The sequence below is a fragment of the Physeter macrocephalus genome, chromosome 7 (assembly GCF_002837175.3).
Source record: "Physeter macrocephalus isolate SW-GA chromosome 7, ASM283717v5, whole genome shotgun sequence".
NCBI classification, from domain to species: Eukaryota; Metazoa; Chordata; class Mammalia; order Artiodactyla; family Physeteridae; genus Physeter; species Physeter macrocephalus.
Genome location: NC_041220.1, coordinates 152,072,848 through 152,099,718, shown reverse-complemented (window position 1 = coordinate 152,099,718; position 26,871 = coordinate 152,072,848). Strand labels below are relative to the sequence as shown.

At 43.9% G+C, this 26,871-nt stretch overlaps 1 protein-coding gene across 1 annotated transcript in view; it reads left to right on the top strand.

The window, feature by feature from the left end:
• The window catches only part of ANOS1 (anosmin 1), a 190,728-nt gene that overhangs the window by 125,258 nt on the left and 38,599 nt on the right, over positions 1–26,871 (top strand). The window contains exons 4-6 of the mRNA XM_007128919.3: positions 10,297–10,519; positions 19,303–19,487; positions 21,901–22,030. Of these exons, the coding sequence (XP_007128981.2) occupies positions 10,297–10,519; positions 19,303–19,487; positions 21,901–22,030 (538 nt within the window). The remainder of the gene's footprint in view (positions 1–10,296; positions 10,520–19,302; positions 19,488–21,900; positions 22,031–26,871) is intronic.

Sequence of the window (26,871 nt, the reverse complement as noted above, 5' to 3'; positions counted from 1 at the left end):
CGAACCCGCGTCCCCTGCATCGGCAGGCGGACTCTCAACCACTGCGCCACCAGGGAAGCCCTGTTTTTTTTGGTTTTGTTTTTTGTAGAATTTCTAGAATGATGTTTTAAAACTCTAATACTTCTTTTCGGGGCTAGCACTAATTTCAGCATGACTATGTGGCAGAACCTGTGCCAAGTGTTTAATATACTTCATTGCTTAGGGTAATAGTACACAATAAGTATTATCGTTATTCCCCTTTTACATTTGAAGAAACCAAGACTTGCAGCACTAATGTTGTCACCACAGCATGCAGCTCCTGCCTTACTGATGTATTTGCCATGCCGTGAACGGAGTGCCCTGTATTTGCTTCTGCCCTCGTATTTGTCATTCTTTCCTTCTAGAATAGTCCTCTGCCCTTCCACATCACACTTTCCCATTTAACTCATGCTGAGTGTTGACAGCTTATCTTAAAAGCTTTCTCCTTGTCTAATCCTCTTTTGACCTCACGGGTGTGTACCTGCGTTACCTCCTGTGTCTACCTCTTTTTTAATACAAATGAAACTGCTTAGTGATGTCACCTGTTTGTTAGGAGAGGCATAAACTGTAAGCATAGGGCGGCATAACTGTCATGCTTTTCTTCTGTTTACCAGTAGATTCCTAGCACCTAGAATGCCAGTTTGGTTTCTGAGACAGTATATAAAGGCTTCAGGGTGCTAATTATTCATAGACATGCCTGGTGGCTCCTAGAAACAAAATGCAGGACGAAGGGGAGAGAAGGAAATGGTGGCTTATCAAGTGTCCTAACTGTCCCTGATTCTCTAGAAAATTTTGAATTTTTGGAATTATTTTTGTGCCTGGCGATCTTCCAGCATGACTCCGGAGTGATGCTCCCAGTGGAGAATTTGACCGTTGAAAGCCTCATACAGTGTGTCACATTTGCCTTCAAAATAAATAGAAAAGCCAAGGAACAGGAAGCTGAGATAAACATGCGTAAAGATGACTCTAATTTAGCAAAAGGGGCATGTACTCATAGGAAAGTGACTATTTTCAAATACATGTTTCTGATTTTCTCCTAATTTTACAGTATTCATGGCCAAGGTCTACAGTTTGCCTGGGAACCAAATTAACTGTAATCACATTTAATAAATTAGGATGTGTAACTGAGTTTCCAAGCAAATTATAATTTCATTTCCAAGCATAAATTAGAAACATTTGAACTGAGAAAGCTTTTTCCTATTTCATGCATACTTAGTATTTAGATGCCTTCTTTGAAAGATACAACTGGCAGTTTGGGTTGTTTTTCAAACAGTATAATGTCTTTATTTTTTATAGAAATTATAGATGCCTATTGGAACATTTATATAACAAACTGCACAGGAGACTAAAACTTAACCTTTACTCCAAAGTCTACCATCTGGAAATAGCCATGGTTACCTGTGCAGAGGAGTTATCATAGCAAACCTGTCCTTAGAAATTCCTACTTAACAGGTTGGCCCTTGGCTGGCTTCTGGGAACTTAGACTTGGGCGGGGGGAGATTTTCCCACCAATCCCTAACTCAGAAGAGGGGCTCACTGTTCTAAACTATTTTTTTTTTTCTTTCTTGTATTTTATTTATTTATTTTTTAACATCTTTATTGGAATATAATTGCTTTACAATGGTGGGTTAGTTTCTGCTATATAACAAAGTGCATCAGCTATACATATAGATATATCCCCATATCCCCTCCCTCGTGTGTCTCCCTCCCACCCTCCCTATCCCACCCCTCTAGGTGGACACGAAGCACCGAGCTGATCTCCCTGTGCTATGCGCTGCTTCCCACTAGCTATCTGTTTTACGTTTGGTAGCGTATATATGTCCATGCCACTCTCTGACTTTGTCCCAGCTTACCCTTCCCCCTCCCCGTGTCCTCAAGTGCATTTTCTATGTCTGCGTCTTTATTCCTGTCCTGCCCCTAGGTTCTTCAGAACCATTTTTTTTTTTTTTTTTTTTTTTAGATTCCATATATATGTGTTAGCATACGGTATCTGTTTTTCTTTTTCTGACTTACTTCACTCTGTATGACAGACTCTAGGTCCATCCACCTCACTACAAATAACTCAATTTCATTTCTTTTTATGGCTGAGTAATAGTCCATTGTATATATGTGCCACATCTTTTTTATCCATTCATCTGTTGATGGACAGTTAGGTTGCTTCCATGTCCCGGCTATTGTGAATAGAGCTGCAATGAACATTTTGGTACATGGCTCTTTTTGAATTATGGTTTTCTCAGGGTATATGCCCAGTAGTGGGATTGCTGGGTCATGTGGTAGTTCTATTCTTAGTTTTTTAAGGAACCTCCATACTGTTCTCTGTTGTGGCTGTATCAATTTACATTCCCACCAACAGGGCAGGAGGCTTCCTTTTTCTCCACACCCTCTCCAGCATTTCTTGTTTGTAGATTTTTTGATGATGGCCATTCTGATTGGTGTGAGGTGATACCTCATGGTAGTTTTGATTTGCATTTTTCTAATGATTAGTGGTGTTGAGCATCCTTTCATGTGTTTGTTGGCAATCTGTATATCTTCTTTGGAGAAATGTCTGTTTAGGTCTTCTGCCCATTTTTGGATTGGGTTGTTTTGTTTTGTTTTTTATATTGAGCTGCATGAGCTGCCTGTATATTTTGGAGATTAGCCCTTTGTCAGTTGCTTCATTTGCAAATATTTTCTCCCATTCTGAGGGTGTTTTCCTCTAAGAGTTGTATAGTGTCTGGCCTTACATTTAGGTCTTTAACCCATTTTGAGTTTATTTTTGTGTATGGTGTTAGGGAGTGATCTAATTTCATTCTTTTACATGTAGCTGTCCAGTTGTCCCAGCACCACTTATTGAAGAGGCTGTCTTTTCTCCATTGTATATTCTTGCCTCCTTTATCAAAGATAACGTGACCATAAGTGTGTGGGTTTATCTCTTGGCTTTCTATCCTGTTGCATTGATCTATATTTCTGTTTTTGTGCCAGTACTAGACTGTCTTGATTACTGTAGCTTTGTAGTATAGTCTGAAGTCAGGGAGCCTGATTCCTCCAGCTCTGTTTTTCTTTCTCAAGATTGCTTTGGCTATTCAAGGTCTTTTGTGTTTCCATACAAATGTGAAATTTTTTGTTCTAGTTCTGTGAGAAATGCCATTGGTGGTTTGATAGGGATTGCAGTGAATCTGTAGATTGCATTGGGTAGTATAGTCATTTTCACAGTGTTGATTCTTCTAATCCAAGAACGTGGTATATCTCTCCATCTGTTGGTATCATCTTTAATTTCTTTCATCAGTGTCTTATAGTTTTCTGCATACAGGTCTTTTGTCTCCTTAGGTAGGTTTATTCCTAGGTATTTTATTCTTTTTTTTGTAATGGTAAATGGGAGTGTTTCCTTAATTTCTCTTTCAGATTTTTCATCATTAGTGTATAGGAATGCAAGAGATTTCTGTGCATTAATTTTATATCCTGCTACTTTACCACATTCATTGATTGCTCTAGTAGTCTTCTGGTAGCATCTTTAGGATTCTCTATGAATAATAACATGTTATCTACAAACAGTGACAGCTTTACTTCTCCTTTTCCGATTTGGATTTCTTTTATTTCTTTTTCTTCTCTGATTTCTGTGGCCAAAACTTCCAAAACCGTGTTGAATAATAGTGGTGAGAGTGAGCAAACTTGTCTTGTTCCTGATCTTAGTGGAAATGGTTTCACTTTTTCACCATTGAGAATGATGTTGGCTATGGGTTTGTCATATATGGCCTTTATTATGTTGAGGTAAGTTCCCTCTATGCCTACTTTCTGGAGACTTTTTGTCATAAATGGGTGTTGAATTTTGTCAAAAACTTTTTCTGCATCTATTGAGATGATCATATGGTTTTTCTCCTTCAGTTTGTTCATATGGCTTATCACATTGTTTGATTTGTGTATATTGAAGAGCCTTGCATTCCTGGGATAAATCCCACTTGATCATGGTGTATGATCCTTTTAATGTGTTGTTGGATTCTGTTTACTAGTATTTTGTTGAGGATTTTTGCATCTGTGTTCATCAGTGATATTGGTCTGTATCAAGAAAAAAAGGGAGAAGACTCAAATCAGTAGAATTAGAAATGGAAAAGGAGAAGGAACAACTGACACTGCAGAAATACAAAGGATCATGAGAGATTACTACAAGCAACTATATGCCAGTAAAATGGACAGCCTGGAAGAAATGGACAAATCTTAGAAAAGCACAACCTCCCCAGACTGAACCAGGAAGAAATAGAAAATATAAACAGGCGAATCACAAGCAGTGAAATTGAAACTGTGATTAAAAATCTTCCAACAAACAAAAGTCCAGGACCAGATGGCTTCACAGGCAAATTCCATCAATCATTTAGAGAAGAGCTAACACCTGTCCTTCTCAAACTCTTCCAAAATATAGCAGAGGGAGGAACACTCCCAAACTCATTCTACGAGGCCACCATCACCCTGATACCACAACCAGACTAAGATGTCACACAAAAAGAAAACTACAGACCAATATCGCTGTTCCTAAACTATTGATACCTGTTTCCTTCTGGGAGTCTGGGTTTTCGTACATGCTACGCAGGAGGTGCCTATGTGACCAGCCCCCCCGAAAAGCTCTGGGCTTCAAGTCTCCCCTGGACTTCTCTGGTTGATAGCATTTCACACGTGTTGTTACAACTCATGGCTGGAGGAATTTAATGCATCCTGTGTGACTCCACTGGGAAAGTTTGCACCTGGTTTCCTCTGGACTTCTCCCCATAGGCCTTTTCCCTTCTGCTGAGTTTGCTCTGCATCGTTTTGCTGCAGTACATCATAGCCCTGAATACGGATGTCCTAAAATTAAGTTCAAGATTTCTTTCTCCATTCCTTCTAACCTACCGGTTTTTTAAGACATATTCTTTTAATTTTATTATATCATATTATCTTTTTAAACTGTAATTCCTACTTTTTTCAATTTTAGTTTTATATTTATGTGGATGACAAAATGATTAGTAATTCTTTTATGCTAATTTCTTTATTTTGGGCTTTCTAAATTTGATCATGTCTCAGTGTCTTTTAAAAGATACCATTTTCTTTGAGATTATTCGTGACAGGCTCTGCCTACTGTTATCCCTGATGTCCAAATGGGTTTGCACAAACTTTTTTTCTCACGTAATATATAAGTATACGCTTTATATTTTTTTTCAGGGGGTGCTGTGCTAGCCCGTCTACTCTTTATTTCTGTGAACTTGTGGAACAGCTGAATTTTACCATTGCATAGTTTTGCAAGAAGGGCTCACGAGTGTTATAGTCTCTGAGTCTTTATGTCTTTGAGAATATTTCTGTCACATGTTTCTTTGAATAACAACTTAGCTGATTTTATATAAATATGTATTCTTTAGTATTATATAGCCATTGCTGTATTGCCGTCACACATTAAATTTTATAGAGACAAATTAACCTGGGAGAAACCTTATTTTCTGCATCCTAATCAACTTGCCTTTTCTGCCTGGATGCCTGAAAAATTTTATTTTTATCCTCGAAGTTCAGTAGTGCAAAGCTGTATCTCAGTGTTGCTTATTCTTTTCAGTATTCCTGGACTATAACTGCCCTTTTGATTTATATATATATATATATATATATTTATATATATATATATATATATTTATATATATATATATATGATTTACATATATACAGGTATATAAGTGTGCGTGTTTGTGCACCCACGTGCATTTTTCCCCTCTGCTCTAGTCCCGGATACTTCCGGAGTGCTAGAAGCCTCCAGGTGACCCTAGTAGGGAAGCAAGTTGAAGGCCACTGGCTTAGCCATCTTCTAATTTTACCCTGAGATACGGGGCAGCCCTTAGATAAACATTGGCCCACACTCTTACTTGTGATTTTGGATACATTACAACCTCCCCGAGCTTCTGTCTGCTCATTTGTGAAATGGAAATCATCCTGGCTGTAGGGCCTGGGGAGGAGTACGTGGGGTGAGCTAGGGAAGCGGCTGGTAAAGGTGATGGGGTGGGAGACCCTGGGCAGCTGTTAGCGACGACCTCCCACGGCTGGTTCCTCGGCTCGTCCCTGGTGTGGGTGGCGGGGGTGGTGGCGATGATGGTGGAGAACTCATTTCAGGGGTCCACACCGCAGGTTGCACGCCTGTGTGTTGGCTGGAGCCAGGGGAGAGCCCCCAGGCCCTGGCTCTTTGCCAAGGCTGTGTATTGAGATTGGGCACGTGTGCAGTTCTGGTGAATTGAGCCAGACGCCAGATGCAGAGTTTTCTCCATATCTGAGGCCTCATATTTATATGATTTCTAACATATTAGTATATGTTTCCGAATCTGATGTGTTTGTGTTCATCATTCCGTGATTGCTGCACAGATTATTTTATTGTGCAATACCTTGCATTTTACACCAAACAAAATGAAGATAATAGTATCTTTTTAAAAAGCATCCAAGAACAGTTAGTTACTAATTGTTAGTATTTCATTTTGTTTTTACCATTTGCCACAAGAAAGATGAGCTTCGTGTGTTGCCTAGGTGAGGCACTGAAAACACATTTTAGTGTTGGGCTAAGAGATGGGATGTAGGAGAGACTGATAAGAATTTATTAATATTGTGTAGAATGTTAATTAAAATATGGAGGAGTTTCCCCTTAATGCAGTGCACCCAAGGGCATTTTCCTTCACCTGTTTGCCTTTTTGAGCCCGTCTTTGGATGCATAATGACATCCTTTAGGCACTAACTACTCTAGAAAAATACGTGATCTTTGAAGATGATTCCGCTCTTATTTTTGTGTATGGACAGGGCAGAAAAAAACAAACAAAAGTTAATCAGCATAGTAACTACGTTTTCTCCAAATTTTAAACTCGAGCCAGTGACCTGGCGAAATGGTTATTCGTGTGAAATTATTCATATGAATAGTTTTATAAAGGAATTGTTGTTACATAGTTTTACAATTCATAATTTGCCTTAACAGACTGGATGCAGTTGTATAAACAAGAAATGCAGCATTTAGTAGATGCATCTGTTGTTGCCATGCGTGTTTTCATTTCTGTGAAGTTGAGGGGCATGACACTCCTTGTGATTTGGGTAACCTGCACCTTTGCTAAAGGTGTTTGCTAATTTGCTAAAATGTTCACGTCCCTTCTGACAAGTCTATGAGTGATTAACTTGTAATGGCACAAGAAATATGACACGCTTAAAGGTCAGAAGTTTCTTTTCCTGCACCCAAATGATCTTTTGCTCACAGGATTTCCAACTGGTGATCAGGGGACCAATTTACACATTTTCTTTATATCTAGAGTACTAATGTTCACACATCGTTTTCTATCACCTATGAGCATTTTTGTCCTTATTCCATTCAATGGTAAATTCTCATTAAGCAGTGATTAAAGACATGGGGAGAGACCTTGTGTACAGATACCATATGTTCTCTCATTTATATTCAGACCATTAATATTTTTCAACCTAATCCAAGAGGATTATCTAAGATAATTGATAGAGAACATCAAAATTTGCCTTCAGTAGAGCTGAACAAATAAAACAGTTAAGTAGAACGCCTCTATAAGATTACTGTACCAAATCCACGTATTTGTGAGATGATCTTCATTTAAGTTCAAGGGCTGAGGACTATTTCTTTCTTATAAATTCCAAGGGGGCCCAGTTCCCTCCTTGCAGATTTCAGTGCTGGGCCTGGTGGGGGCATGTTGGAGACTTGTGGATGGTCATGCCGTAGGAGAAGCAGAGCCAGCTCTCTGTCTTTGGCTCTTGTAACGTTATGATCAGAATAACAGAGGAATTTGGAAATGTTAAACAGGACACATGTAGCAGTGGGAAAAGAAAAGATACATCCATGAGTCCAGTCCTGCTGAGTAGCTGTTGGGAGCTAACTTGGTACAGCGCTGCCTAGTTCTCCGTGTACACAATCTAATATAATATTCATAATGTCATCTGGAACACTGCCAGCTCAGGGACCAGTCTAGAAAGCTCCAGTGCAGAGAGGAACTTTCTTTGATTCCCGATTTGTTTCCATGGACCTCAAAATACAACCCCCCCCCCCAAAAAATCACATTTTTGAATCCATAGCAAAAAGAAAAAGAATTGTACAGAACAACCCTACATCAACTGGAAGATCCAAATTATTGTGCTAATTATGATCATCCATGGACCTCAAAATACAACCCCCCCCCCCCCAAAAATCACATTTTTGAATCCATAGCAAAAAGAAAAAGAATTGTACAGAACAACCCTACATCAACTGGAAGATCCAAATTATTGTGCTAATTATGATCATTCTTCTTTTACACTCGGTGGGAACAAATGTTGCAGATCTGTCTCCGCCAGCGTTTTTATTTATTTGTTTTTAATTCTGGCCCGTTAGCTCGGTGAGTAAATCAGTAAGGGGAGGAGATAGCAGCTCCTGCTTTCCTGTCCCTCCCAGTTCAAGGGCGTGGAGGTTGGCCTGAAGATGATTAGAGTCATATGAACAGACAGCCCTTACTTTGTTATCTGATTCCCAAGTTATACTCCATTTTCATGTGTGAAGAAGTTTGCCGTGAGTTGATTTGATTATACATAGTGCAAACTAAGTCCCAGTGATTGCTAACTTAGCAAGCAGTAAACACTTGCCAGATTTAATAAAATTATGTCTACTTGCAAATCTCAGCCGGTGTGGCAGGGGCCAATGATTTTAGTAACTGAAGTATTTTCTTTCAGTGCATGTAATGTATACATTTTGTTGAAAGAGGAAAGCTGGCCAAAACTCTATAATTGTTCCAGATCCTTTCACATGCTTCTTTGATTCCTAACTTAGGTTTGGACCTGAATTTAGAACTTCAAAAACCAATGAAGGGCTTCCTTGGTGGCGCAGTGGTTGAGAATCCGCCTGCCAATGCAGGGGACCCTTGTTCGGGGCCTGGTCTGGGAAGATCCCACATGCCACGGAGCAACTAAGCCCGTGCGCCACAACTACTGAGCCTGTGCTCTAGAGCCCGTGAGCCACAACTGCTGAGCCCATGTGCCGCAACTACGGAAGCCCACGCGCCTACAGCCCGTGCTCCACAACGAGAGAAGCCACTGCAGTGAGAAGCCCACGCACTGCAATGAAGAGTAACCCCCACTCGCTGCAACTAGAGAAAGCCCGCGCGCAGCAACGAACACCCAACACAGCCAAAAATAAATAAATAAGATAAATAAATTTATTTAAAAAAACCAAAAAACAAAACCCACACCATACCAACTTTTTTTTAAGTATCCTTAAAAAAAACAACAAAAAAAAAACCAATGAAGTAAAACACATCTAGCAGCTAACAGAAAAATGAGCTGTGAAATTGAATAAGAGAGAAAAGCCTTAAGAACTGATGATGCGTTAAATGTTTATAAGGTTTTTTGTTTTAATTTAAATTAATTAGCTATAGATTTGTGGTACTTCAGTATTGAAAGCATGACCTTTCTTCTGTTTTACCTGGAAAGTTCTTGAATTGAGACACTGTTTTAATCCAGTCAATTCATGTTATTTTCAAATTTTATATATCATAAAAACTTTGTTTTTTTTTTAAAAAATGAATGAATGAATTTTTTTTGACTGTGTTGGGTCTTCGTTGCAGTGCGCAGGCTTCTCGTCGCTGTGGCTTCTCTTGTTGTGGAGCACGGGCTCTAGGCGCGTGGGCTTCAGTAGTTGTGGCACGTGGGCTTCAGTAGTTGTGGCTTGTGGGCTCTAGAGTGCAGGCTCAGTAGTGGGGCACGGGTTTAGGTGCTCCGCGGTATGTGGGATCTTCCCAGAGCAGGGCTCGAACCCATGTCCCCTGCATCGGCAGGCAGATTCCTAACCACTGCACCACCAGGGAAGCCCTATATATGATTATTAACAATCAATTTTATTCTCACCTACAATTCTAATTCAAACCTTGAAATTATATTTTTTCTAGCTAGTGTTTCTAGTTTTCCACCTTTGCTAATTAAGAGTGTGAAATTTTTCCCTGGTATTTAATTGTCAGAGTACTGATGTCTCGATGTACGTTAAATTTACAATATCAGAACTCAGAATGTAACAGTAATCTGTGAATGCGTGTATGTGTAATTGATGTGTATCTGTTGCATGTAAAATAAAGTGATAAGTCATGGGTCATAGTCCTTTAAAAAATTAGCATAAAAGATCACTTCTTTAGGGGGAAAGGAAGCAACAAGTACATTTACTTTGTAAACAATTCAAGGGAGAATTTGATGGAGTAAGAATTTTGACCTGCCTTGCCGATGTCTTGGGAATCAGACTCCATGTGTCTTTAACGGGAGAATTTTTTTTCTCTTCTCTCCCAGCCTCTGTTCCCCAAGAAGAACTATGAATGCCTGACCAGCTGTGAGTTCCTCAAGTACATCCTGTCGGTAAAGCAGGGGGGTTGCCCAGCTCCCGAGAAAGCCAGCGGCTTTGCCGCCGCCTGTGTCGAAAGCTGTGAAGTGGACAGTGAGTGCTCTGGGGTTAAGAAGTGTTGTTCCAATGGATGTGGACACACCTGCCAGGTGCCCAAGACTCTGTACAAAGGTAAGGAGCAGAGCGGAGTAGGTGGGGGGACCTCCAGGGTCACAGGGGGGGTTGTGTGCGCGTGAGGGAGGGTGTTCAAAGACGTGACTTGGAAGGAAAGAGAGAACTGTAAGAAAATTTACCTTGCGCCACATACAAACGTCTGAAAATACTTACTGGGCCATAGAAATCAGCCCCCGTGAACTCATACTGGGGTGGAGTAAATCCTTCATGGGAATTCTTCTTATTTTTTTCGTGAAGTGTGGTTGATTTACAGTATTCGTTTCAGGTGTACAGTATCGTGGCTCAGTATTTTTATAGATTATACTCCATTTAAAGTTATTATAAAATAATGGCTATATCATATGAATTCTTTTAGAAGTTAACATGTAGGGAGGCCACCATCAATTCAGGAACTTTTTGTGTGTTTTTCTCCAACATGAGTAAATGAATGAAGCTCCACTGGCTACCTCGGAGTAACTGTATTCAAATCCTTGGAAAATAGGCTGGCGATGGGGCCCGGCTGAAAAAGGCATAATAGACGCATGAGTATTGTGGGTTTTCTGTTCGCATAATCCAAGAACAGAAGTGTGCTTGCAGGGAACTTTAAATATTTTGATTAGTATCTTGAGTTCCCAGATGGAGGAATTGCCCTCTTCCAAAAGATAGGGATGCAAATTATCAAACAGTTCAGCCGACGTAACGGTTTACATCCATAGGCAGTTTCCAGAGCGCGTAACTCCTTCATGCTGTCACATGCCTCTTTCTGTAAGTGTGACAAAGTTCTTGTATGTTAAACCGATGCTGTTGTATTACGTATAGTTTGGCATATGCCGAAAAGTATACTATGGGAGACATGACATTTCGTTACTTTTTTGGGTCTCATTTGAAGAGAAAAATAGAATCAGTCACTAGGCGTTATTCATTGTAAGTAGAGAGAGAAACCTCCCTTGCTCTCTCTGACTTTCCCTCTCACGCATCAAGTGTATGTTGTTGCAATGCCGGTTCTGAATTATGGGCTTGTTGACTATTTTCAGAAGTCCATTCTGAGGCTTATAGCAATTCAGGTCTCCCAGAAGTCACATACCTGCGCCATCCTCCTCCAGCTGCCACTTGGAAATACTCTTATCTGAAATCTATGGAATTCAGTTTTCCCTTTTTTTTCCCCTAAGATCCTTGGAAACCTGGCAACAAATACTGTCTCAAATTCAAAATAATTGCTGCTTTCCCTTTCTTAACAGACTGACGTTTCCTTAATGGATTTAAAGTTTTATTGTTTCCATGCCTTTTATTATAAACTACATAAAATCACTTCTGCCCAATCCAACACCATTTAATTTTTTAAAAGTCTACTATTATGAAACCTGTTCTGTTATTATAGATCATTGGCTATTTAAGTATCAGCATTTACCATAAAAATAGGATGCTTTTAGAATGATTGTTGACAACCCATTTGTAAAAACCTTTTTTGTTTTGAAAGTAAGGCGGTTAAAGGACTCGATATAAATTAGAATAGGCTTTTCATGTGAAAGCAGGGAAGAGTCAGTATGAATTTCAAGTATGCCTGGTTCACTGAGAATAAGGGAGATATTCTATAAAGGGCCAGCATAAATGACTAACGATTAAAAGATACCTGCAATTTAAACTTACTACGATGGGCTTTTTTCAAGTGCTGAAGTCACCTTTCTACTGCAAGTAAGTCTTGACCTGGGTGTTTGCGGACAGAGGCAATTCATGGAGGGCTAACCACAGATAGCATAAAAAGACTCTCTGGACCTGACAGTGACTTCTGCATAATGGGCACAGGATAAAACAGTATTATTGAGAAAAAATATCTATATACACACACACTACATAGAGATGTCTTCCTCGCTCTCTGAATGAAGGCTGGCTGGCTTCCATGTCCTGGGAGCATCTGACAGTAATCAGAAGAGGGTTCTGGGGCTGATGGCCCCAGCCTCTCTGGGAAAGGGTCCTTCCTGACCCAGCGCTTGGCTCTGTGAGCAGAAAAACACGTATCCAGCCAGACAACACGCATGCACGCCAACCTGACAAGCTTTGGAGGCCCAGCTGTCAGTGTCCTTCTCACCTGCCTAAGTGCCCCCTTACTGCCCCCAAACAACCGGCGGGAAGTGAGCTTGCCTGCCTGTCTCTGCTCACGCTGGGTCTGCGCAGGCGTCTTCCTCAGGAAGAGGGGGCTCCACCGCTGGCTGAGCTGGCCCAGTCCCGCTGTCAGTTCACCAGTGCCGAGGCTGAGGTCGCAGGCCGCCTCTGAGGGGGTCCAGTGGTTGGCAGCAGAAATGCACCTAATGCCTGTGCCCCCCTGGGCCAGCTCTCCTGTCATTTTTATTTTGACTCTATCCAGCTACTGTAATAGGACCCTACACTTCAAGCCCTCTTTGGGCACCCCTGTATTATTATATTATAGCTCAAGTAAAAGATAGATCAAGATCAAATAGATTAAATCTAATACAATCACTGACTTATCAGTATTGGTTAGGCTCATAAATAACATGGAGCTTTTTTCTTTGAACTTTATTTCCAACTAATCTGTGGCGTTGTAATATTTAAATTAGATACAAAGTATACCTCGTGAAGAACCAAATTCTTTTGGGCCAACCTGTAAGTTCCTCATGTCCATTTTCATTCATTCATTATTTACTTATTGAAGTGTCTGTCTCACAGGAAATCCCAGAGGGCATTTTCTTAATGTCTTCCCCATTTTGAGTTTAAAGGGGACTGATGTCACCTGGATCTGCAAGTACTGACACACTGCAGCTCAGTTAGTAATTACTGACTGTGTGTTAGGATTATGAGGAGTGCCTGACATCGGTTATGACCTGTACTGGGTGAGCACCGGGGTGCAAAATCAAAGGACACCAACCTCCACCCGGCCCAGCAGTTCCTCGTCAAGGCAGTCATACGCACACACTCACTGAAGTGGACCAATCGCTTTCTTAACTTTTGCCATAAATTGCTATGTGCCATCCGCTGTCCTGTTTTTCCTTTTATCGCTTATGGAGTTGATGAAAACTTTTTTAAATACATGGAAAGACATATATATATCCTTTCTGTCTGGTTCACTTTTGTAGAAAGGAAGATGGGGTGTGGGCTATATTTCATACCCCTCCGAAGGCTTTATACGCTGGAAACTTGAGTTTTTCCAAACGCTGTGTGTTTTGAAAAAATGACCAACAGAATGTCCCGCGTTACATTTGCGCATCTAATTTGGGTTATGCTGTGAGAACTGTCCTTGGCTGACGCCTGAGTTAACTTTACAGACTGGTGTTAGGGTTTGAAACAAAGGAAAACAAAAGAGAGCTTTTCCTTCACCCTTCAAGTAAAGGCTATTAGAAGCAGCCCCCCGGAAGACTTGACCGTGTTCCCGTGGGTAAACCAGGCCCGAAGGTGCTAGTCTCTGACACGCACACCTTTGTGAGATTGTGGGAAATTCACCAGCTGGTCTTCTATGGGTGAAACACAAGCTCCGGTTCGCTGGGGCACTGGTTTTCCTTTGATCCTCTCCTATTTTAGGTCTGGTTTACAGCTTAGTTGGGCTGTCCTCTGTCTAGAGGTGATGCTTTAGTATCTTACTGCCTCTCCTCCCTCCCAACTGGGACATTTGGTTTGGGGAGGGAAAGAGAAAAGCTGAACTTGTTTTCCACATGTAAAGATTCAGAGTAGTGGCCTTTAGTTAGGTAGGTGGCCGTGACACAGCACTCATTTTTCTTTATCAGGTGCTAACCAGGAATTAATCCTATATCAGTTTGTTTCTTCCCCAAAAGATCTGATGTGATGATGGAGTTGATATACTATTTCCATGAATCTCTTAGTATTTGAAATATATAAACCTCACGATTTTAGAGATGTGCCGCTTTTCACAAATTAACTTTTCACATTTTGAGTATAGTGACTGAGTGCCTTAATGTGATGTAAACACAAATTCCTTGAGTACAGTTGTCCTTATGAGAGATATTATCCCTGGAACACAATATCTTGTTTTTTTAATTTATTTAATTTATTTAGACTGCGTTGGGTCTTCATTGCTGCGCACAGGCTTTCTCTAGTTGCGGCGAGCAGGGGCTACTCTTTGTTGCGGTGCGTGGGCTTCTCATTGCGGTGGCTTCTCTTGTTGCGGAGCACGGGCTCCAGGGCGTGCGCACTTCAGTAGTTGTGGCACGCGGGCTCAGTAGTTGTGGCTCACGGGCTCTGGAGCACAGGCTCAGTAGTTGTGGCGCACGGGCTCAGCGGCTCTTCGGCATGTGGGATCTTCCCGGACCAGGGCTCGAACCCGTGTCCCCTGCGTTGGCAGGTGGATTCTTAACCACTGCACCTCCAGGGAAGCAGCCCCACAATATCTTTTTAAATTTAATTTAATTTAATTTATTTTTGGCTGCGTTGGGTCTTTGTTGCCGTGCGTGGGCTTTCTCTAGTTGCGGCGAGCGGGGGCTACTCTTCATTGCGGTGCATGGGCTTCTCACTGCGGTGGCTTCTCGTTGTGGAGCGCAGGCTCTAGGCACGCAGGCTTCAGTGGTTGTGGTGCGTGGGCTTCAGTAGTTGTGGCTCACGGGCTTAGCTGCTCTGCGGCATGTGGGATCTTCCCGGACCAGGGCTCGAACCCGTGTCCCCTGCACTGGCAGTCAGATTCTTAATCACCGTGGCACCAGGAAAGCCTGGAACACGATATCTTGCTGCATTTTCATACCTGGATTTGTGACAAGTATATTTATATGAATAGTCATATCTTGTGGTGATTTGCAACTGCTGATGGTCTGTCTTTATTGAGTTTTCTATCAGTAGAGTTTCAACATTTTTTGAAGCATTGGGTTTCTGTTCCTTTGATTTCACCAAAATACTTGTTATGTTTTAAAGGAAAAAAAATGCACCAGTATTGTCGTATATTGTGGGATGTTATATGATAGCATTTTTTTGAAGTGTTTAACAGAATAGTTTAGATTTCAGATGACTCATATGGTCAAAAATACTAAAAAAGAAAGATCCTAGTCATTTACATAATAAAAACCACACTGAGGACAGATCCATCCTCTGCATCTGGTTATGCAGCCGGGACGCTGGGTGAGCTCGCGAGGACTCTGAAAGGACTGACGCGAGGGGCTGAGGGTCCAGGGCTGAGCCCCATCTGCGCGCAATTACAGCCAAGGGCTGCAGTTACTCCCAGTCAGGGGAGCCAGCTGACCCTGATGCAAACCAGATGGACCATTTCTTAAAATGCAAATTGCAAGACCATTGCACACCGTAATTGAAGAGATTCTTAAACGAAGGACTGTGAACTGACAGTGCTCGGACGCGCATCACGTTCCACGAAGGCTCTCGGTAGTTGAAGGATGTTCAAGGCCGAAGCCTCAGAGCATCATGGGGGGGGCGCGAGGCAACCGCGCAGCAGCAGCTCTGCTGCCGACGGGCTCAGGGTGCTTCCGTGACTTGAGGATTTCCTGCAGCTGCGTTTACGCTAGAGCACTGTATACATGGAGAGCCAAGAAAGTAAGTGCTCTGTGAGGTTCAGGAACTGACCAGCCATCTTCTCTTTAAATAGTAAGTGAAGGAATGTTTGAGCCATAGGACCTTGACAGAAAAGGAGACGTGAGCTCCTTGAGAGGATACACACGCCAGAGGAGGTGGCACCGAACGCCTGCGATAAGTCTTCTCCTTCCCCTCCGTGACTCTCAAGCAGAGAGGGGTTTCCCGTTGTCACAAAGAGGTGTGTAAATGTTCCGAGTCCTCTTACGTCCCCAGGTGTATTCTTGAGAGAAGAATAAGAAAGCCGGTTGGGCTGTTTCTTCAGCGAACAGTTCCGGGCCATTCGCTCCTGCAGAGCACTCTCTACGAGGACATTGTGACGTGGAAATTGAGGAGACATGGTTCTTGACCTCTGGGGCTTTAGCTTTGTGGGGGAGACAGACAGACATTCAAGGAGCTGGCTGTGGAGAGAGGCAGTTACGTGCACTTCGACAGTTACAGGTTAAATGCTGAAGAGCTGGCAGAAGAATGGAGCCTTTATTTCTCCAGTTGGGAGCTTTAGGGAAGGTGGCTCCGAAGGGTGGCATTTGGACTGAGCCTGGAAGTATTCCAGGGTCTGTGGTCAGACAACAGAAGGAAAGAGATTTCAGAGTGAAGAAAACACCACGAACAGGCCACGGTAGTAGGGAGTGCCTGGCAGTGTGTTTGCGGGAAAGCTGGGTGTAAAGGCAGCGTGTGTGACAGACACGCAAAATGTACCAGGAGATCAACTGCAAGATAACTGGTAGGCAGTGGTGAAGATGGATGCCTCGAGTGAGATGCAGAGACGTTTCCCTCGCTTCTGTAGAAAACGGATGCACTTGAACATTCTGGGAAGGAGAAGGAGAGCCTCTCTCCTCCTCCACTTGAAGAAAATAACCACAAATATGGTGAAGAGGGAATTAGAGAAAAGAGACTGGCTTGCAGGGAGGTGGGTTAGAGGCTATGGTGAGGGTCCAGGCAGGAGAGGAAAGTGCCTAAAACAGGTGGTCACCAGGGAGACAGGATGACTGAGGGGTTCCTGAAATTATACTCTGCAGTAAAACAACAGGATGTTGGTGCAAGCACAAGGCAAAAGGTTCTGGGAACGCTTCGACGTCCAAGAGCCTAGAGAGGTCATGAAGACCTACATCTCGGGAGGAGGGGCGTATCTGGGGAGAGGCATTTGAGAGGGGACTTATGCAGGTGGATGAGGTCCTGCAGCCCAGAGAGGGACTGGGGGTCGATGTGAGGATCACCCGCTCTGCAGAAATATTCTAGGCATGAGAGCGTAAGTGTAAGGTTATGCACCGAGAAGTTTCTGACATGAGCTTGAAAAAGACTCTTGCAGGGGCACAGCAGGAGCAAAGACTAGGAGGGAAGTCTCACACCAACGAGGAACTTCAAGGACGTTAGAATCAGAATGTCCAAGGGACTTGCAGAGCTACAGAAACCACTTCTTTTCTCTACCTTTCTAAGTGGCTTTTCCTAACCCAAAATGTGGCAGAAAATTCAGAGAGAAACCGGAGATGGGTCGTAGCTCCAGGCAATTTATTTAATCTTCCTCGGACTCAATTCCCTGGTGCTCAAAATGTAGCTACTTCACCCTTCACCCACTTGATGAGGTCACAGCAAGGATCACGTGAGACAACTTTATGGTAGAGTGAAGGGCAACGTACAGATACAACCCGCCAGCAAATCAACATGGAGAATGCAATAGGGGCGGTGACTGTGGTTGTTTAGAAAATAGGTTTTTTTTAAATTTATTTTTTATTTTTATTTTATTTATTTTTGGCCGCATTGGGTCTTCGTCGCTGCACGCGGCCTTTCTCTAGTTGTGGCGAGCGGGGGCTGCTCTTCGTTGAGGTGCGCGGGCTTCTCATTGCAGTGGCGTCTCTTCTTGCAGAGCACGGGCTCTAGACGCACGGGCTTCGGTAGTTGTGGCACGCGGGCTCAGTAGTTGTGGCGCACGGGCTTAGTTGCTCCGCGGCACGTGCGATCTTCCCGGACCAGGGCTCGAACCCGTGTCCCCTGCATTGGCAGGCGGATTCCTAACCACTGCGCCACCAGGGAAGCCCAAGAAAATAGTTTTTAAGAGTCAGTGAGCTTTTGAGCAGATATACATGTGCCATTTTTAAATTATCCAACTCTGTCCACCTCAGTGTTTAATGACTTTAAAATTTCCCAGCACAAGATTTGGCTTGGATTAAGATCCACGTGAGATGAGTTGAATTCAACCACATCACTGACATGCATCAGAGCTTAGATTTTGTATTCGCACGTTTTCTAGTTTTCTCAGTTTAAACTTAAGAAACGGAAAAATTAATGCAGCATTCTGAACTATCCATTTCAAATGGTTCGTTGTCAGCGCTTTAGGCAAACACGCTCATTCTCAGCAGAGAATGATTTTAATGCAGCTGGTGTTCTTGGTTTGCATGGCGTTGAACATCATGATGCCATAGACTCTACCTAATTCAGTTAGTTTCACGTATCCTGTTAGTATTATGAATTTGTTTTAAAACTCCCTTTCCCTAACGGCTGCTATTTTGAACCGTGGTTCTTAAATCTTTCAGTTACCAGGCAACTTGCATGCACTGTAGGGGGAAAAAGAAATCAAAATGATGAACTACTTTCCAGTGAGGCACCTGTGAGGGGCTTCTGAAGCCAGGCACTCACTCATGCCAAAACCAAACGTTATAAATTCATCTTTTTCCAATTTTAGACGGTAAGTCAATAGGGCAGAGGCCCAGCAATCAGTTGGGGAATCCACAAGACCCATGCTTTGGAAACCCTTCCTGTAAGATTTGACCACATGAGAGGACGGGGCTTTATAATGTTTTCCTTAAGAGGAAAACTCGCTCAGAGAGAGAGGAGAGGAAACTTGAGAACCGTGCTTTAAGGACGCTAGGATCTATCAGCAGAGACGGAGCGTGTTCCGTGGGAAAAAGGACTCAAGGCTCCTCATGACTGTCGCCTCGGGTGGATTCCGGGTTAGCCTCCGGTGCTGCAGCTTGGTAACAGGAGTTACTTGGAAGAACACACATAAAAGAACTGCTCTAGAGGTTACCTTGTTCAGAATCTGGAATCGGTTTAGACCCTCTAAAAAACTGGGAAAGCGAAACTGAACTTAGTGTCAGGAGATTTCAAATGTGAACCCCTGAGAGGGAGAAGCTGCTTTTAAGAAAGGAAGTAGAGGATCCGTTGTCATGAGATGAGATTTGTCTCTTCCGTAGTAGCTTTTCTTCCTCAACTTTCACCGCACTCCGAGTCACACACAGGCTGTTTTAACTGGCGCGGTTGTGTTTCAGGTGTCCCCCTGAAGCCCAGGAAGGAGTTACGATTCACAGAACTGCAGTCCGGGCAGCTGGAGATTAAGTGGTCCTCAAAATTCAATATTTCAATTGAGCCTGTGATCTACGTGGTACAAAGAAGATGGAACTATGGAATCCACCCTAGTGAAGACGACGCCACGCGTTGGCAGACGGTAGCCCAGGTTAGTGCTTCATAGGCTTTGTTTTCCCCTTGAGGTAGTGTCTCCTTGGCCTACAGAGAGAAACTTAGCTTGCTGTGCCTCGGTCAAAACAACCTGAGCACCGAAATCACGTGATCCAAGGTGGACGTGCCCTGCATGTTGGCGGAAGACGGGGTGGGCTCTGTAGGTATAACCGGGTACCACGAGAAACTTGGCTTAATGTGTTCACGGCGCGCGTGGAAGGGAGACGGTTTTCTAATGAGTGTTCACATTTATTCCGAGAGGTACACTTGCTTGAGATAAACTTAAAACCGAGTAGAGTGAGGGAAATGCAGCACCCGTAGGACTAGTCAGTGTGCTGTTTGATCATCTCAACGACTTCTCCTCTATTTCTCCTACATCTACGCCTTTATTCCGCATGGGACTTTCGTGGCGGGAGGAAGATTCATACCACAAAACTACTTAGTGGGAAGCGGCCAGCAGCTCATCAATCTCCCCTAAGTGCTTTCTTCTTCTTGGTCAGCTTACCAACTGGTAGGCCACCTGGATGGCAGCCCTCCTGGAGTTTATCTTCCCAGTGCTTTTCCTCCTCTGTCTTGTGGCTGTGAAAAGCAAAATATTTTCTTTCCTTTTAAGAGCTGTTAAATGGACTACCAGCTGCAAGCAGACTCCACGGATGGAGAAAAGAATAAATTCTCAATATGCAACTGCTTCATGCTTTTCAACAACTAAAATGCCTTCTCTGCATGTAGGTCTATAGGGGAAAATTCTCTCCTGAAGTTGATCAGGTCATTTTTTTCTCCAAGGACAAGATTCCCATGATTTTTTTTTCAGTAAATACAAAATAAATTTCAGTATTCAGGTGTGTAGAAGAAGAATTTGGTCCCTTTTGCAATAGTAGTATCTCAGAGAGGATAAACACTGAAATAATTTGAATACCACCCAAATCAACGAGAAATGTGATGTCAAGAGAAACATCTTAAATTAGGGGTGGGGGGAAATGGTCAGATAAATTTAGCGATTCTATTCCATACCTATTTTGTCAAAAAATTGTGCTTTAACAAAACATAAAGATGGTCAGAATACAGCCTAAAATTACATTTGGTTTACATGGCATTCTCCCTTAAACAGTGCTACAGTATCATTTGTAACTTTTCCAAATTATGCAATTTCCAAATATTTCCAAATTATAAATTTGAAGATTTATGAAAGTAACTGATGATAAGCCCTTCTCTTTCATATCCTCTTATTTGGAGGGAGGAAAGACCTTGCCACTATCATTTCTGTTACTATTACTATTTTCACTAGTTAATACCACATGTGATGCTTCCTTTCTCTGTCTGCTAAATGCTGTGGCTAGCATGCCGGCTTTAGTCCCTTAAATTGAAGGCTAAAACTAGACAAACAAGTCAATGAAAATGTTGTCTCAAATTCTGCCAAACGAGGTAGGAAGCCACCCTTGAGGTCATCTTCTTCCTTTGATCTCGGAAATGCTTAGCTTCTTTTGAATGTTAAAGTACACATGACGATCCTTTTCAATACGTTATTATAAACGCAGGTTTAGGAGGGTTTCAATCCAGTTCTGTTTCCCAGTTTTATCCACTGAGCGCCAAGCTGAGCTCAGCACTCGGCGCAGAGGAGGCATGGAACTCAGGCGTTTATCCCTCGGAGTCAAGGCCAAGGTTTCCCGTCTACCCTGGGACATTGCTGGAAGCGGGCTTATTGCCCTGAGTTTGATGAAGAGGAGGCAGTAGGAAGATGTTCAAGTTGTTTGATATCTTGGGACGTAGCTGTAGGGACAGCAAGACCTGTGGGCCTGTCCCATTGTCCAGTTTTCTTCTCCGGACCTTTTATTGGACGAAACATACCTCCCCCTTCAGGAACACGACTCTCTGCAACTCTTACATGATTTACTCAAATTAAACAGAAAAGTCTTGGGTTGCAATGTACTTCCAGAATGTAAGTGTGTGGGTTCACAGACATACTTCCAAAATTATATTTGGCACTCAAGTAGGAGGCATTTCCCGTCTAGAAACTAAAGTTGATTTCATTTTCTCTATACTGTAATGATTACTTCATGTATTTATTCATTCATAAGTATAATTTATTGATGAAATCTCTCCAATGCTGTATTTAGTCACCAGATTTTAAAACAGCCCAAGCATTTGTCACGAGATTTTGACTCCCAGAGAGCTTTAACTCTTTGAGGTAAAATACCTGTGAATGGAATCAAGCAGTTGGAACCTTCCCTAGGAAGTCCTTGGTCCCCGACAGCCCTTCCCGTACCTGAGCAGGATGGGCTGCCCTCATCCAGGCGGGGAGGGGAGGGCAAGGCTGTGTTGCGTGGGCCCATGAGTGCGTGTGTCTCTAAAAACAGACCTGATGGGCACGTCAGGATAAAGGGGATCTCTGTGCTCTGTGACTTTCCCCTCAGACCACGGATGAGCGGGTCCAACTGACCGACATACGGCCCAGCAGGTGGTACCAGTTCCGAGTGGCAGCCGTGAATGTGCACGGGACCCGAGGCTTCACCGCCCCCAGCAAACACTTCCGCTCCTCCAAAGGTCAGTATCGCCTGCCTGCCCCTCTATGCCCAGCTCGCCATGGGGGCACATCCATCTCATCTCCAAGCTCTTAGGATGTGTGGTTGGCCAACAGGTGGCTGTGCCGTGCTTAGCGAACGGGACCAGATGGGTCTGAAGGTGCCGGCGAATTTGTGATTAGGACCATCCCTGGGCTTTTACCGCTGAGAGACGGCAGAAGATAATGTGATGGGGTTTTCTCAACTCTGAAGTCACGGTTTTCCATGATCAACTTCCGCTGGCTCTCTCAGTATATTCTGAGTCAAGCACCATTCAGTTAATTTTTGGAGAGAAAGGTTTAGTTTCTGTCGCATCAGACTAGGCAGGTTTCTCGAAACAATTGCTATACTGAGTGTGAATTAATCTCTTCTGTTTCATAAGGGGCAGAATTTAAATCCCTCCCGAGTCACTTTATCACGGCTATCATTTTGTTCAGTTCCTACTTCAATGCTATTTTAAAACCTCTGTGGGATCCGATGAATACTAACTATATTACGTTTGTGGTTAGTCTAGTCTGTGGTAGTGGGAGGATATCATTTGACTGGATATTAATAACAGCTCCGTGTGTGTCCCTCCAGTTGTGCTGAGGTGGCTGTGTGCGCTCTGAGTTAATGATACATCTGCTCGGCTCATAGTCAGGGCCAGTTTCATGGATGGAGATTCGTCAGGTGATTCCCTTACTAATCAGCGGTTATCCTCTTAGGGAGCTCGTTTAAGTTTAGTTTAAGCATACGTTATGATATTAATGAATAATGTGAGACTGGTAACATCAGTCATGTCTTTCAAAACGGGAAGATTTGAACTGGCTGCTGTAAATTGCCATTTCCGTTCCATTTTGGGTAAAGTGTATGTTTCCGTTAGTCTGTCCATTTCTCACCGGATAATACTGCCACGCCTTTCTCTGCATAATCATAGGTCTCAAGTGGAAACCTTGCAACCAGATCAATTTAGTATTTGAATTCTATTACAGTGTATGTTGTAGATTTTTAAGTCTTTCTTTTAAAAAGTCCTTTTAAGAAAAGAAAGGTGCACCGCACACCCCCGCCCCACGCCCGCCAGCCCCGAGGCAAATGCACTGAGCAGGTCCAAAAATGAAATAAGAAATACAGACATCAGAACTCCCTTGTCTGAGGACCGTCTCCAAGGGGTCCGCGGACTGAGAGAGGCCGTGGGAATAAATAATTAACGGTGGGTTCAGAGGCAAGGATCGGTACAGGGCCCGAGAAGTCTTCACCTTGACCTTGGCAGTTCAGATGCGGTCCCATCTCCTCCCTTGCCGGCAGGATTGGGGTCTGGTGCTCTCAGGTCACGGCTGCACGTCCAGACATGAGGCAGAGCAGCTCCCAGCCTCTGCAGACAGAGGTGGAATCCCTTTCAGAGTCGGACGGGGTCTGGGCAGAGGTCCTGTGACAGTCCCCCGGGCCGGCCCGGTGGCCGCCAACCACCAAAGTGACATCCGTTCTGGGGAAGGAGCAAGGCCGTGCTGTCCCAGCCCTTCCTACGTGTCTGAGGACCGTATATGTCTAGAATTAGAGCGGCAACCCTCAGATTTAAACAGGCTTTTGTTGAAGGAAAGTGCACCGTGTCTGGGAAACCTTGCAGTCACCACTAAATTGTTCTGTTTCTTGGTTTTACATATATGCCCAACATTCAGCATTCCAGACCTCAGTTCTTGCGCCTCTGAAACCAAAAATCCATGCCCAGAATTTATGGCAGATTCTACTGTTTTCACTGAAGATGCACCGCAGAATGATGGGAACATAATAGACCCACTAAACAGCTGAAAGCATTTCCTCCAGGATATGGCTAAGGATACGTCACCATTTACAAGGTGGTACCCCGTCCTCCCTCGCCTTAGTCGGTTCTCATCAAGCGTAGAAATTGTGTCTCACTGGGAAAATAATTTTTAACAGCCTTATTGAAATAGAATTTACATACCATAAAATTCACTCATCTTAAGTGTGTTAGCCAGTGATTTTTAGTATTTACCATAAAGTCGTGCAAGCATGCTTTATACAGTTTTCGAATCCTCCAGGAGCCTCCCTGCCTTACTGGGAGAATGTTAAGGTAGAAATAAAGGGTTTGGGGGTCTCGTTTTATCACTCACGTTTCATTCCCTTTTTTATTAAACAAATGTTTGTTGAGCACCTGCTCTGTGTCAGGCGCTGTGTCAGGCACTGTGTCAGGCACTGAGGTAACAAGTAAAAAAGACAAAAATGTCTGCTCTCGTGGAAAACACACACACACACACACACACACACACACACTCACTCACTCTAATTGGGGGCGAGAGGAAACAGTAAACAAGATTAATCCATAAAATACTCTCATATACTAGGGTAGAGAGTGATAACTGACAGTGCGAAAAATAAAGAATGGACACAGGAGCTGTGGGGAAGGGGGTGTTTCCGTTTTTACTGTTTCAGGGAGGGCGGCCACGGAAGAGATGCCGTGTAAAGGAGTGAAGGGCTGGCCTCGCAGCATCCGGAGGCAGAGCCTTCCGGTTCCAGGGGGTGGAGCCTGAGGGTGGAGCAGAGAAGGGTGCAGACTGAAAGGAAGGAGGGGCTGGGCGTGCTGGGTCTCCAGGGTCGTTGGGTGGAGCGCCAGTGCAGTATTGCCGCTCAGAGATGATGCTAGCGACGGCGCTGAGTGACGAGAGCCAGACGGGGAAGACGAGCGCTGTATGTTGTCGTGTATACGTGGATCTAAAAAGTACGGCAAACCAGCGGTGCAACAGCGGTGAGGAAAGGTGACCGTAACTTGGACAAAGGCAGAAGTCAGCTGGCCGGGGAGCACGTGTGGAAATGTGACTCTCGTAGGCTTTGGGGATTTGCCCGTGGCCTGTAGGAAGTGACTCCAGGGTCTTGGGTCAGGAGCTGCTGAGAGAGCGGTGTTGCCCGTGACTAAAACAGAGATGACGGAGATGAGAGGGCGTTTCGGGGGAAGGCGCTCTTCTTCCTTTGGGGTTGCACGTATTTCCAGAAGAGGAGTAACCCTTGCCCAGCCGGTAGGACTGCTGTGTTTTAGGGCCTCTCCTGCACACGGGCTTTTCTGAGGGGTGGACGTACCCCGGCGAAGGACCCTGGACATGCTGGAAACACGAGTAATCGAAGGAGAAGCTGAAGACACAAAAATAACTTTGCTTCCACCTTAAAATTTTCCCGGCAGGGCAGGGAGGATCTTAATGGGGCAGCGGGGTCCTTCTAAGATGGATGCTGGTGACGCGCTCACGCAACTTAGTAAACACGAGAAATCACTGCTCGCACACTTGAGCGAACCGTGTGGTATATAAATTATAGTTCAGTGAGATTGTTGCATTCCCTCCCCCAGCGAGCACTTTTGTGTGTTGGTAAATGCAGTGGAGTAAGACGGGGGGCGACGAGGTGGGCCGTCCTGGCCGAGTGGGCCTGTTATCCCCTCGCGCCCAGCCCCGTTCTGCGATGCCACCGTAGGATCTATGAGGACCACCTCCCACGCGTTTTTGGTTGGCAGAGCCCAGGACCGAGGCCTGGGACGCTCGTCACCTTGAGACGTATGGAAGGACGGATGTGCGGTGTGGTTTGTGAAAGGAAGCAGCACCCCATTTTAACGGTCACTGCAGCGCTTCCAAAAACGGTGCATTTTCGTTTGACTAAAAGCCCACTTATGCCCGCCGTGCTCCAGAGCCAACTGACACTGGACCAGTTGCACGTCTTCTAGCGGTTTAAAATTACTTTAAGAAAGAAATAGCGCTTCCAAAATCACTGTCTGTGCAAAGGGTAGGCAGCTTTCTAGTGCGTTTGAATTTGGATATGGGACCAGACTTGATCGTTTAAGCCTGGGTCAAGGGAAGGGGGCAAGGATCTTTTCCATCTTCCATGAGCACCTCTGAAAATAAAAGCAAAATTAAATAGGACGATAAAAAAAACTTGGTAAAATGGGCGTCATTTAGTTTAGGCCTGCTGCCTGGTATTCATCCTGATTCTCACAGAAAAGCCAACATTCTTGTCTTTCTCTTCTTTAGGGTTACTTTTAAAGACAAAATTACTAGTCTGTGGTTTGCCCGAATAGATTGGTTACTCAGTTAATTTCCCTTTAACTCTTATATCTCCCTATAACTTAATCCTAACCCCTTAGAATACCTATTTTCTATAAGAAAATTCTGAGTTGTTCATAGATGATTGGTAAGTCAGTTTCAGGCTTTTTCTTTTCCAGGTGAATACCGTTTCTGGATATTTTTATTGCTAACCCCTGCCAACCCCCCCCCACCCCCCCCACCCCCGCAACAAGGTTGAGGTGATTTCTGTATTTACTTATTTAAATGCTCTATACTGTCTTTCTCCCTGGTACTTGAGAAGGGAAGTTGGCTACAACCTTAAAAACTAAAATTACAGATAATTCAATAGACTAACGTATAATGTCCCTTTCTACTTTTTGTCTCTTAATGGAGAGAATGGAAATGGTAACCCTTCCACATGGTGAGTTGCCTTCCTAGGCTACTCCTGGGATGAAGCGCTCGCTTTTCTGGGCACCAAGGCTGCCAGACCCGAGGGTCTTGGGAACTTTTCCGTCCCGTGGCGTGGGGAGTGAACCCTAGGACGCATCGGGAGACAGGTGTAGATACGTGTGGAATCACAGGGGCGTTTGCACGTGGGGCTCCTGACGCGGGAGATGACCTGCCAGGGACAGGATCCCTAGACGCCCATGCAAGTTAAGGCTCCGCATGGCAGCGGTTTACAGAGGAAAGGATCCAGGACGCTGGGTGGGCAGAGGCAGGGGCGGGGGTGAGCGGGGAAGGTGACGGGAAGGGAGGGCGGAACACAAAGGCGCGTCCTCACGCTAGT